General features: G+C 47.1%; 1 protein-coding gene across 1 annotated transcript in view; it reads right to left on the bottom strand.

Annotated features, from left to right (window-relative positions):
• Positions 1–4493: 4493 nt before the first annotated feature.
• The window catches only part of NSG2 (neuronal vesicle trafficking associated 2), a 31851-nt gene continuing 22432 nt past the window's right edge, over positions 4494–13912 (bottom strand). Inside the window, exons 4-5 of the mRNA XM_021532136.3 lie at positions 7682–7792; positions 4494–6265 (exon numbers count right to left, since the gene is read on the bottom strand). Of these exons, the coding sequence (XP_021387811.1) occupies positions 6074–6265; positions 7682–7792 (303 nt within the window). The 3' untranslated portion in view covers positions 4494–6073. The remainder of the gene's footprint in view (positions 6266–7681; positions 7793–13912) is intronic.

Genomic DNA, 13912 nt, shown 5'->3' with positions numbered 1-13912 from the left:
TCACCTACGTTGGACAGTGTGTCCCCAGCCTGAACCAACAGAAAAATGCCAAACCACAGTGAGACATGGAGGGCATGAAGAAGGAGAAAAAGGACAAGGCACACCCAATTTCCTCCATCTTGTCCCCTTTGGACCCCTCATCTAGAATCCTAAAATTTTACTTTTGAACCCATGCCACACTTAATTATTACTCATATCAAACCCTCAGAGCTGGTAATTGATCCTGTAAGATTGAAAACTCTTTTCCATGGGCAGAGATCACAGCCAGTGTCTCTGGGGGCTCTGTCCAGGGGGTTCCTGACCCCTGCCAGGGTCCCAGGGCAGCCAGAGGGAAGCTCTGGATTCCCACTTGGAGGCACTAAAAGTCTGCTCTGGTGGGTTTGTGCCACCTGGGACCTGCTCGGAGCCTGTGGCAGCTGCCAGTGCAGGCTGTGTTTGATCTCTGCTCCAGTCCTTGTCCCCAAATCGTGCTCACAGCTTCCCCAGAGATGTGCCCCCATGGCAGGGGCACAGGGACAGCCCTGGCACCCCAGGGTGGGGCAGCAGCAGCAGCAGCTGGGAGGATGTGGCTCATTTACACCCCGGCTGGGTGAGGCAGCTGGAATTTGCTGAAGGGGAAAAGTGTTGGGAATGTTGGTGCTTCAAATGTTTTTGGGAAAAGCCAGGTTCAGCTTCCCCTTCATATATGAATTTATGAAAACATATCTGAAAATAAGGTGGGTTTTTTTTCTCGCTGTTTAGGTGCTTTCATTCCTACCACTATCATTTCAAAATTCCCTTAATCTTTTATTTTTATCCTCAGCATTTATGCTTGTAAATTCCCAAAGATTTTTCAGCTCTACCACAAAAATCCTATTTTTAATAGGAGAAATCTTCTTCCTCCCCACTGCAACAATTCCTTTTTTTTATATATTGATGGTAGGCAGAAATTGTTTTTCCAGTGAGCCAAAACTCCATAATTCACCCAGTAATTCTGCTATAAAAGTAGCCCCATCTTCCCAGTAGATCTCTTGCACACCAGACCAGCCAGTCCGGACTACTGCCAAATGCTATATTTACATTTCCAAACTAAAATCTGTTTCTAATGCATTTTTATGGGGAGTTGTGACCCTTTATATTTATTGTTAATGAGCTTTCATCTCTATAATAGGCTTTCATCCCAAAGGATCCTGAAGAGTGATTGTAATAACCTGGCATACAAAATATACACAGAAATCAATTTGCCCAGCACGGAAACGTGGCCAGGGCTGGAGGGGCTGGCAGGGAGGGCTCAGCAGGGGAGGCCCCAGGGCTGCTGTTCGTGCCCCGTGTGGAGCCCTGGATGGAGGCAGCACATCCCACAGATGCAGGAGATCCTGCTGGGGCAGGGCTGTGCCAGGATGAGCTGTGTACTCTGCTGCTAAGAGGCTTTTCCATGTCCTCTCTCTCTCTCTGCTTTTCCCATCACCATCTGCCTGCTGCAGGACAAGTCCTGCACTAATCCTGCCCAGCCTTCCCCAGGGACAGCAGAGCTCACTGCCCACCCTCCCGAGCTTCCCATGGATTATTTCCTGTGAGGAAGCAACCCACAAGCTCTCAAATGACTTATCCTCCACCTCCCCAGTGAAGAAACATTTTAAATCCAAAGGATTCGACCTCTTTTGCCCCTCAAAGGGCACCAGTGGAGGTGAGGAAGAGAACTGAGTGCCAAAGACCCCAACCCTGCTGGGCACTCCTGCCCCAGTGCTCCCAGTGGGATCCCTGTAGTGCCCCTGCCACTGCTGGCATTTTAAAAAAATCAAAGGCCAGAGAGATGGAAGGAAAGAGCCTTTCCTTCCCCCATCTCCTCCCGTAAGTCATTTTCCCTGGCCTATTTTACAGGAACTGAAAATCTATTAGAGGAATGGCTTAATCCGGTTTGACTGTAATAATTAGGGTGCTTTAAAAACCCCTGACTAATCGTATAAAATGTGATTGTAGACAGCTCAGTGCACGACCCTTACACTTATCACTGGAGGTACTATTACAAACCAGAAACAGCTGGCAAGCACGGGGGAGGATAAAGGGAATAAAAAATCACATGCAAAGGGACAGGGCCTGCTCCTTTTCTGATCTCAGGGAGCGCCTGGAGCTGTGTCTGGAACCCAGAGCACAAAATCACCTCCAGTACCCCGGACAGACACAGCTCAGCTCTTTGTGCCCTGCCAGCCCTGTGGGCACCTCTTTCCCTCTTTGCCCTGGTTCTGCAGGCAGTCCAAGTGGACTGGAGTCAGTCATTCCCCTCAGGGCACTGCAGATGTTTGGAGAGGCTTTTCCAAAGGAACACAGGCTGGGTCAGGCGAGGAGGATGCAGTGGTTCAGGGTCATGTGTGGCAAGCACATTTCTCTCTGTGCACCTCTATAAAAAATCCTGAGAGGGAGAGAAATGTGCTTGCCACATATCACTTTTCCATATATAAAAAAAATAAAATAAAAAACTGCATTTGCAATTCTTCTGCAGGGCCCTTGCAAAAGAAAGCAAGCACATCTCAAGAGGTTCCCTTATCAATTTGTCAGTTATCAATCAGAAGCCAAATCAAATGCTCACTCCAGGTAAACAATTCTCCAAGCACATTCCACATAGGAAAAACAAGGAGCAGAAATAGAAATTGTTTTCTCTTTCATTTCTCTCTGTGCACCTCTATGAAAAATCCTGAGAGGGAGAGAAATGTGCTTGCTACAGTCATGGAGTTACAGCACAAAAGCAGCTCCTGCTTCCATGCCTTGCCTGGTTCCAATGTCCTTTTCCCTTGCTCTCCATCTTTCTCAAGCTCCAGCAGTTTCTCCCTTCCCTTCTCTTTCTGGCTCTGGGCTCGGCTGAGTTCCCACCATGGCACCACCACACCTTTGGTGGAGTTATTTTTCCCTGTCCTGCCAGTTGTTCCCCAGGGTTGCTGCCTGCCCTGGTGCTGCCAGCTGAGCTCCCCCCTGTGCTGCCAGCTCTCCTTCCTCCCTTCCTGCCACCCCAGCAGGGCAGACACACAGCCCAGGCAGCCACGCCTGCAGGACTGACAGCTCTGCCAGACCCAGGGCCCACAAGGCAATTTTGGGGGGAGTTCAAGCTCTGCCATAAGTGAGAGGATCACCCGAAGTGATTCCTGCTGCAGCAGGGTCAGGCACAGGGTGGGAAGCTGGAGCTGATGGACTTGGCCAGGACAGAAATGCTGGGAGAGGCACAGGGAGGGCTCCTGCTCCTCAGATCAGCCAGGGCTGAGCTCTCACCAGGCACAGCTCAGAAAACATTGCTCTCCAGAGCCCCTCAAGAGCCCTGATGAGCCCGGGCTGTCACCAGCACGCTCTTTAATCAGAGCTGAAAGCTCATGATCAACCTTGAAGGAGGCTTTTAAAGACTGAAATAATAAGATGATGCACTACAATTCCAATTTTCTCCCTGTTCCCGTGATTAAAATACGTGGCTGAATCTTGGAAGCTCAACTGCAGCTTGTACAGGAGCCGTAATAACAATATTCACAGTGCTGGCACTTGTGGCAGGAGTTTTGTTTGGTTTCTTTTGCTTTCCCCCCCGAGTCTTTCTTGGTTGATTTTTTTTTTATTCTGCTTTATACAGATTTTGATCTTTCCCTTATTAAATAGGAATGGTTATCCCCACTCACTGACTCACTTATCTAGTAATAGCTAGAACCCTTTTCATTCAAGTGATTTGATTCCTGGGTTCTTCTGATTCAAGTAAACACACAGAGTATTACTGGGAAACTGGCAATAGAATTGCATGGTTAAATTATCCCCTGACTCAATCCTGCACAGCTCTGGATCCTTTCAATATATTCCTCAAGTACTCAGTGCTGACCTCTAACACCAGAGTGGTTTCTCTTCTGTGGTAGCTCAATTTCACAACTCTGAATACACTTTTTTTTTTTTTAAGGAAAGTTATCCAAAGGTTTTACAAAATGTTCTTTAGCCTTTGGGAATGAGTCAATTTAATGCCAGGCTATCATTCCATTTCAAAGAGCCGAAGGATTTGAGGCAACACAATCTGCTTTCTGAAGAATGTGAGATGAATACAGCTGGGGGTTTGTCACAAATCAAGCTGTGGAGTTTGGGTACAGAGCTCAACTTTCCCAAAGTTCAGCTGTGACCCTTGGTTTGCCAGCTGGGGTTTCCTTTAACACCCCATTCCAAGGAATGCCTGCATCAGGAAAAGATGGTAAGGGGGACATTGGTGCCAGGAAAAGTTCCTGTAATCCATTGGTTTTAAAATGGGAAGGAAATCCATTGGAAGGAAGTCCTATTAAAATTGGAATGGAGATCCACTGTAAAGCAGTAGAAGATGAGCTGCAGTTTAATTGCTATTTTCCTATTGGAAATGGGTGAGAAGATAAAATCCAGGCATTAAAAGGGGAAAATGGGAAGCTCTGGAAATGCCTCCTGAAATTCAGAGTCCCCTTGGGGCTGGTGCAAGGTGCAGCACCACACAAATCCCACCCACCACCTGCAAGAAAACCCATGGGAGCCACTCTCAGTCACATCGAACTTTATTTTAATCCCGTCAGAAAAGTTCAAGAATTACACCAAAAAATACTTCAGTCTCTGCTACCTACTGACAAAAAATACACCACAAAATTATAAACTGTTCAGTGGTTTTGCTGGAGTTGGGGTTGTTGGTGGAGGGGGTGGTTTGTACATTTTGAGTGAGAAATGAATTTACAGGTGGAAAGGGAAGGGAGGAGAGGGAGTCAGACAATGCTGTTTGGCACTACAGTTTTAGCTACACTATACAGTTATTTATCATGATGCCTGCAGGACTGAGGAGTTCTGCCCTCACACACTGCCCAGAGTCTCTGACATGGAGGACAAAACTGCCCAATGAGAGGGAAGAAGGGGCCAGTTCCTAATTTCCATCCCAGTCTAGCCAAAAATCTGAAAAAGCAGCTAAGTCCAAAGTGAACCCTGCCCTGCCTGTGCACTCTGCTCTTGCAGCTCTGGAAAAAGAGAATCCTTGGGGGTTTTCTAAATCCCACCAGCCTGCACCAATCTCAGGTGCCATTTGTGGGGAGAGGATGTGTTTCTCTGGGCAGGACTGGATTAAACTTGGGGTCTGCTCTGGGTTTGCAAGCAGAGATTTGATTTGTACCTCTCTCTAGTGACCTGCAATGACAGGAAATGCTGAAGGAGCTGAAGCTGAAGGAGGGAAGCAGGAGCATCCCATTTTGTGGGAAAATCAGGGGCTGGAAAGTTAGAGGCTCAATACTACAAGAATTTTTGAGATGCTCTTCTGATCATAATGGCATTTCTTTGAGTTTTGGTGACCCTCAGGAGAGAGGTCCCAAAGGATGAAGCCTCTGGAAATTGCCAAAGCTCATGCAGGGAATCTATGCCAGAAGCAGAAGGAGAGTCCTGAACTCCTGACTCTGAGTCCTGTGCTCAACAGTTTATTCAAGATTTCCTTACATCAGCCTCTGCCTGCTCCCATCCTGCTCCATCTCCAAGCAGCAGCCTGGATTTCAGCCTCAGAGCCTGGCCAGGACCAGCAGCACTCTGCTGGCTCATCAGGAATGCCAGCAACTTTCTGGAATTCCTCGGGGCACTGTGCAGGCTTTGTGTTTGCATGTGAGCAAAGAACACTGACACTGGATTCAATCTGACAGTAAAATATCTCCCCTTTGGCAAATCAAATACCACAGTGTCTTTGTACCAGGTTCTCCCTACCCCTCCTGAAAGGATTCCAGCTCTTCCTTCACTGCGTGTGAAGCTTCTGTCACAGCTTTCCAGCACTGACAACACTTGTTGGGATTCTCTTCGCTGCTTTTATCCTCTCTGGCTGTTTACCTAACTTGCTTTTTTTGTTTTTTAATTTATTTTTCTAACAAATAGTTAAGCAATGATTTAAAAATATTTTTACATCGTTAAGGTACAGTCAACATCAAACATGCCTTTGTACAAGAGCTCAACTCGGTTACAAATCAACGAGAACAACGCACAAAAAGAAATATCCATGAAGCTGATCCTGCACTGGGCTTGGATTCCCTGCTGCCCCGCTGGGAGCAGGGCACGCTCAGGTGTTGTCCCCCCGCCCTCCCGCTCCAGCTCCTCGCCCTTAATGACCTTCTGTCTTGGCAGCCTTGTTGTCGTGGCTGGCCGAGCCCGAGGGCAGCCAGGGGGACACGGCCCTGGAGCTGGTCTGCTTGGCCATGCTGTAGTGGCTGATGACGGTGTAGAACCTGCCCCGGGAGTTGGAATCCTGTGCAGAGTAGTAGGCGTCCAGCGAGGCGGGGATGCAGCGCTTGTGCTGGGAGGGGAAAGCAGAAGAGAAGCAGAGAAGCAGAGTGATGCCAGGCTCTGGGGGCTCCTGTCTGCACCCACCCTGCCCTGGCAGAGCACCAGGCCGGGCTCGGCCTTCCAAAGGTGCTGTTGGCAGCCCCGATGGCAGCAGAGCTCGGAGATCCGGGGCTGTGGGCTGAGGGAGGGACCGGCTGGGCTGGCTGAGCAGCTCTGCTCACCTGCTGCTCCCCGGCCAGAATTCATCCCCACAGGCAGAGGCAGCAAAAGCTGCTTTGTGCTGCTCTGTTAGAGTGATACCCTGGCCTGTGGGATGAGCACCTGGCTGGGGATGGCAGGAGGCACAGCCCGATGGAGCAGCTCTCTTCACAAGTTCAGGTTTGGATTTAATTCTGAAATTCACTCTATGAAGGGGGCTCAAAGCTTATCTCATGCCAAGCCCCTGCCATGGCAGGGGCACCTTCCACTATCTCAAGTGGCTCCAAGCCCTGTCCAACCTGGCCTTGGGCACTTTCAGGGATCCAGGGGTAGCCACAGCCCTGTGGCACAGCCTCCCCACCCTCACTGGGAAGGATTTCTTCCCAATATCCAACTAAACCTTCCCTCTGTCACTTTGAGGCCAATCCCCCTTGTAAAGAGTCTCTCTCCATCTTTCTTGTAGCTCCTTCAGGTACTGGAGGTCACAATTAGGTCACTCCAAAGCCTTTTCTTTTCCAGTCTGAACAATCCCAATACTCCCTTTTTATACAACCTCAGAGAATAATTCACAATGATTAATACATCAACATCTTACTCTATTTTCCAGCTCATATATTATCCCCAGTGTGGTCAAACCTCCTGTGAATTTATGAGTTTTTTCACAGTGAGAAGTCAGTGAATTATTTTGCAAAATATATATTTTTTTTATCTCAGCAGACCAGGCAAACAGTTCTGTGAATATTTAATACAAAATCACTGGGTTTTAGCAATTGTTACATGGATTTGTTCTTGATAAAGGCTCAAGAGCACCTAGAAGTGAACAATTTGGCAAATTTCAATTTCTTTTCAAAGGACAGAGTGCCAGCACTGCAGCAGTTTGCTTTGCATTACAATGTATGCCAGTAAACATCAGTTACTTGGGAGTGTGGGAAGCAAATGCAGGATCCCAGCTGCAATAAATCCATTCACAAATATGAGGGATTGTTGCTGAACATCTGTCTGTAGTGTTCACCAAATGCTAATCCCAACAATTACACTGTAACAGTAGCTGATGGAGTCAGATGCATGGCCACATTTCCCAGAACACTTTTTCAATTTCAACACATTCCTGCCAAATGTTCTGTTTGGCCTGGTCAAAATAAAAAAAAAAAGCAGCCTGGGCTGTAACCATGCAGGCAATTAGAGCCTGTCATTAGCTCAGGCAATTCATCCTTCTGAAGTTCCTTACCTTATAAACAAATCCATCTGGGCAACTGTGGTCGTAAGTGAAGGCTTTGTACACCACAAGGAACACTATGCAGGCAAGGAATGCAAGAGCCAGGCTTATGAGGATGGTGACCTAGAAAAGAGGGATAATGTTACTGTACATATGTTAAAATGGCATATGAGCAACCTCATAATTAAATGACTTATAGGAACAGACATTCTAACAGACTGCAGCCTTCACTCCACCGTGCAGTACTTAACTAAGCATGGTAATTGACTGAATGCTGGATCCAATATTCTGGATTCCCACATCATTCCCATCCCCCCTCGGACTTCCAACATTCCTGTGTTTAACCCCTTGCAAATGCATAGGTTTTGCTGTAGGATTTGGTGGTCTCAGCTCTGGCCCAGCAGCAGCCAGGATTCCCATTCCAGGTCTGACGGGTGTGGATGAAGTGCCCTGTGACCAGGGCAGATCCCACTTGTCCGGGAGCAGGGAGGAGCAGTGAAGCCTTTGTAGCTCACATCCCTTTGTGCCTCCTGGACAAATTGTGCCCTGCAGGAGAAAGGGGATCCCTCTCTATTTCTCCAAGCTGTAAAAGGACAATATCCTGACTACTGACAAAACCCCACAGCATGTCCAAGAGTGGATGCTGGTGCTGGAGGTACCAGACACAATTCCCTCTTTGGGGCTCAAATATTGCCCCTCTCCTCATTGCCCAGCACGTCACCCAGTCTGTTTCTTTGCTGGAGCTCCCTTCTCTCCAGCTTTTCCAGGTCCCTCTTAAATAGTTCATCCAACAGCAAGTTTTCTGTCCCTACTCCATGTCTGGATGGAGGCCCTGATCCCTGATTTTTGCTGAGCTGTCTATTCCTCAAGGACTGAGCAAGGAGCTGTAAAACACTCCCATCCTCCCCTCTCCCAAAGATTTCTTGGTCCCATAATTCCACAAATGCAGCATAAATGGCTCTGGATTCCAAGTGCTTAAATTAGAGCTGGCTGCACCAGGATTTTGCAGGATCTCTGCATCCTATCTATCTATAGAAGATTTAACTTGCATGAGAGGTGATGGTGGGAAGTGGGAAAACTGATAATTCCTAAAGCAGAGGGGACAGGCTTGTCAGGAACAGCAGCTAATAAACAGCAAGCTGGTTATAGCTCAAAATTAACCAATATAATCTTATTTTTACAACAGTAATATTAGTAATGTATCAATAAATATTATTAATTGCTTAGTATTGGTATCTGCTTTGATTCTCCCCTTCAATCATTCCAGTAGCTGCAATTCTGGGATTTGCAGTCCTGCAGGGATTCCAGGGGCCACTGGGATTGCTGGAAGGGCAGGAAAAGCCTTCCCAGCAATCCCCCAGAAGGATGAGCTGCCTGCTGAAGGTGCTCCTACACAGCATGCTGCATTACTCCTGGAAGACCCAGAGCTACAATTCTGGTGGTTAACACAAAAGTGTGAAAGTAAATTTGTATCCTTGGTGTCAAAACCTACCCATCACATCCAGAACTCAGGCAAGAGGGAGCTGTGGAGACTTATCTAGCAGGAGAGCTTCCTGAATTCATTGTTAAATCAGAATATTTTAGAATAAAAGGTAAAAAGGTGAGACTTGGGCTAAGAGGCTTTGCCAAGGACAAAGAGTTCTCTGAAGGCCAGACCTGCCTTTTAATGTTCCTGCTTGGATTAACCTCTCCTTGGAGCCTCATCTGCTGCAAAATGGGTCAATTAAGGCAAAGGCAGCAACAGAGGGAGCAGAATTTACTGCTGGATCTAGGAGAACACAGTTAGGGAGTTCTGGAGTGCTGCAGAGGGAGCTGGCACAGAAGGAGTGCAGTTGTATGAACTGCAGAGGGGTAGATAGAAATATTTCAGAGCAGCTTTATGGCAGCTCTTGGGTTCCCAGCCTGGGGGAGTCTGTCCCTTCTCATGGTGATAAAGGCTCAGCTGGATTCAAGGCAGATGCAAATGGAATTTGACATGATTTGTGTCCCCAGAAGAAGTTGTATTACACATGAAAAAAAAAAAATAGTCCCTTTGGAATAGTAAAAAAGAGACTTCCTGGATTAAATATGCTCTACTTTTTCCAACCTGGGAAAAACAGATCCCTCCCCATAAAGAGGCACCACAATGCTGATGACAGGTCAGTGTGGAGGAGCATTTCCCCTGTAGAACACATCTCCATCACCTCCTCCCCACTGAAAGGGGAGCCTGCTAGGCCTGGTACTCCCTCTAATTCCAGTGTGGGTATAAACCACAGTGACAGTGGCACAAGTGTCCTTTGAGGTTAATTTGAAGGTTAATGTACATCTTGTTCTACCAAAGCCAATGCTGAGGGGCAGCCCTGGCTAGAAATTCAGCAATAAGGAAAGCTCAGCTCTCCAGTCTGGCTACTGTGCCCCAAATTAAATGTACAATGAGAAAAGAAACCCTGCTTGAAAATGAGCCTTCAGAAAAAGAAAGAACTGAGCTGTTTGGAGTGAGAATAAATGTCTTTTCATGGCTCTTCTGCTAAATCCCACGTGCATGCATGCACAGCCTATGGAAATAACCATTAGAACTGCAATTTGAGGGGTTCTTTCCTCTCATCCGCCCACTGAGTCCCTAAAAATAACAAATTCCCCTCTGCTCTGGCCAAGTGCTGACACCCAGTTGATCATGGCCCTGTGCTGAGCTCTCCCCTCCCTCCAGGCTGTAACTGAGCCAGTTTTCAGCCTCCTGCCTTTCCTGTGCTCACAGAATTGCTGTGACAATATTACACCTGCTGATAAATGGTGGGAAATTGCTCCAGATGAAATGTCATGTAAGATGTTAAAACCCAAAGGAAAGGGAAGAGAAATCCAGCCCCGGATATTCTGCCATGCCAGAGCTAAGATCCACCTCTCCAACTATTCCAGAGCATACAAAGCTTCATTAACATTCAAACACCAAAGAATCACAGAGCTGCAATACCTAATAAACCTCCACTTTTTTTTTTTTTTTTTTTTTTTATGATTAACATGAACCTTGGCAGTCTCTAAGCAATATAAACACTCACAGAGGGGAAATAAAATTTAGTGAGCAGATAAAACCTAGAAGTGCTGCAGGCATGAATCTGTCACATGTGACTGCTTGAGTGGGTGGGAGAAAGAGGGGATTTGCCTGCCCTCTCCTCAAAATCTCACATGATTCCCAAAGGCTCCCTTAAGAGGGAACAGAGAAGAGAGAACATCATTACCACACCAAACCATTCCCCCCATCCTCCAAAAAATGTGGGAAGAGGCCCTTAACATCCATGAAGGATGATGTCAAGCTCCCATCAACAGCACACTTGGGGTGGTTCCCCGCTTTTCCCAGAGATAAAGAACATTTTTTGCATTTTCACACAGCACAGATGAATAAAAGGATCCATCCTCATCAGGCAGCAGGACATCAGGTGCCAGCAGGTTTTGTGCCAGGCTGAGGATGCCTAATTGCAGTGGTGTTCCAGCTAACCTGGCTTTCATGCAGCCCATGGAAGCATCCTGCCTGCTCTCTTTGATTTCATCAGCTGCCCAGGATCTCCTTTTTCATCAAAAATTCCCTTTTTCCCTCTCCCACTCCAGTACAAAGCTTTATTTAAAAGGCATCCAGAGAACAATGGCACATCCAAACAGCAGGGCATTTATTTAACAGCTTTTTCCATTGCAAGGTTTTTACAGTTTTATTTATTCATATAATATATAATCATGGAATGGCTTGGCTTGGAAGGTACCTCAAAGATCATCTCATTCCATGAGCAGGGACACCTCCCACTGTCCCAGGCTGCTCCAAGCCCTGTCCAACCTGTCCTTGGACACTTCCAGGGATCCAGGGGCAGCCACAGCTTCTCTGGGCACCCTGTGCCAGGGCCCCACCACTCTCAAAAGGAAGAATTTCTTGCCAGCATCCAAACCTAAATTTCCCCTCTTTCAGAGTGGGTGGCACCTCTTAGATACCAGGCATGATTTTATTTCTAGACCTGTTAAATCAGTGTTTGATTCTGGACACTTTTCTCCCTGCTAATACACTTAAACCAAGAGCAGAGCACCAAGAAAAGCCTTGCTGCCTACAGGAAAAGCAACCAGGCCCAGAGAAGAGACAATCATTTGTCACAGAAAAATTTCTACAAAATTCTGCACCATTCTCCTGCTCTCTGCAGCTGTAATGTGAATTAGGGATCTCAGAAGCTTCTGCTGCCTATTTTTATTTTTCCTCTCTTCTCAGCCCCTTCACAAAATTTCATTTTATCAGGAAAGTATCCCACTGCTGCTGCCATGTCTGGTTGTACAAGATACCTTCAGTGTTGCTGGGTACTGGGAAATTTTCTGACCTTTAATAGGCAATTCAGCTGAAGAAGTCCTCTTGGTTTAAATTTTTCTCTTTGTAGAAGAAGAAAGGCAAAGAACAAAGCAAAATTTGTTATGAACAAAACTGGCAGAAATTCTGTCAAGGTTATTTCAGAGAGGAGCTTAAGAGCTGTGCTTGGAGAGGCAGCAAAGCTTTTCCTACAGTTTATGGCAATTCCATTACACCTTGAAAACCCATCAGTCCCTGACAACCCAGTTAACTTGCAGAAAAAAAATCACAAAATCATCTAAGGGCATCCAAATACATCCATGCACTCCTGAATCCATTATAAGGATTTCTGCTTGACAATGAAAAACTCAGGAAGGCAATTTTTTCCCCTTCATGCCATAACTTGTTCCAGCTGAGAATTAAATGGAAGATTGACACCATCAGATTTCCACATGGAAGGTACAATTAAAGGATCGGGAGCTGCTGGATCCAGCTAGCCTGGTGGTCTCTGTGTATTCCAGCATGGAATCCAAGTGAAAACACCCAAATCTGGGTTGTAATTGAAAGGAAATTCAGCAGGGAGGGAGGCACAGGCTGCCAGGACACTGAGAAGGATCAGGTATGATGAGGTACCCCCCAAACACACCCCAGGAAGAGCTGCCCGACTTCAAACTCTGCCAAAAAATTGCTGTGGTGCCTTGCCCAGCACCCAGACACCCTGATCCACCCTGGCAGTGAAAATGATCTGACTGCACTTCTTCAAAAATGTCATTTCACTCCCCACTGTTAAAAATATTTTTGTAATAAGTTGCTGATTTTGCTGATCTTCTGGCAACAGCTTCGCCTCTGAAATTTTGAAAGGCTAACTGCAAAAAAAGTGACACAATTGGGTCTTCAGATTTGCTTAGTACTGCTCAAGGAGATGTAGGATTTGTTCTTTATTATTACAGCACAGCTTTATTCCAGATGGTGTCCAGATTCTTCAGAAGCATTGTTTAGGAGATGCTTTGTAAGAGGGAAATATCCTTAGTCATGTCTCTACATTTTCAGGGCTATGGGATAATACTCCTCTAGTGCTGCAAGGTTTCTTAATGAAGTTTTAAGGTAGATGGGATTTTTTGGTCCTTTAACTTACATTTCATAACCATAAACTAACCTAGCCCCAGTTCTCATAAGAATAGATGAGGATGGGATCATCCTGGGGCCCAGGAACTTCTCCCATCTGCTCCTGGGCTGATCCCCAGTGGCAGCAGCAAAGGGGATTGTGCCCCCTGTTCCCCCTCAGGTGAGACCCACCTGCAGAGCTGCCCCAGCCCTGCCCCAGCACAGGAGGAGCTGGAGCTGCTGCAGAGCCCAGAGGAGCTCCAGGGGATCAGAGGGATGGAGCAGCTCTGCTGGGAGAGCTGGGATTGCTCACCTGGAGGGGAGAAGCTTTGGGGTGATGCAACTGTGGCCTTGCAGTGCCTGGAGAGAGCCTACAGGACAGGTGGAGATGTACAATTTACAAGTGACAGGACAAGGGGAATGGCTTCACACTGACAAGAGAGTAGGGTTAGACTGGGTATTAGGAAAAAGAATTATTGTGAGGGTGGAGAGGCACAGGTGCCCACAGCAGCTGTGGCTGCCCCTGCATCCCTGGCAGTGCCCAAGGCCAGGCTGGACAGGGCTGGGAGCAGCCTGGGACAGTGGGAGGTGTCCCTGCCCATGGCAGGGGGTGGCACTGGATGACTTTTAAGGTCCCTTCCAAGCCAAACTATTCTGGGATTCTCTGCTCCACTATTCCATGGGTTCCTTTCAGCCCACACAGCCCAGCAATCAAAGCCCAAAACACTCACAGAGTGCAGAGAGGCTCATTTATCCAAGTGCCCCAAAGTCTCAGAAGAGTCCACTTGAAGCAGCACTGGCTGTCTCTGAGCCAATTTTCCCTCCCAGCCACATCTCCCTGAGCTTTT

This window comes from Lonchura striata, chromosome 15 (assembly GCF_046129695.1).
Source record: "Lonchura striata isolate bLonStr1 chromosome 15, bLonStr1.mat, whole genome shotgun sequence".
Classification (NCBI taxonomy): Eukaryota; Metazoa; Chordata; class Aves; order Passeriformes; family Estrildidae; genus Lonchura; species Lonchura striata.
The sequence above is the reverse complement of the archived record's forward strand: the minus strand, read 5'-3'. Positions and strand labels throughout refer to the sequence as shown.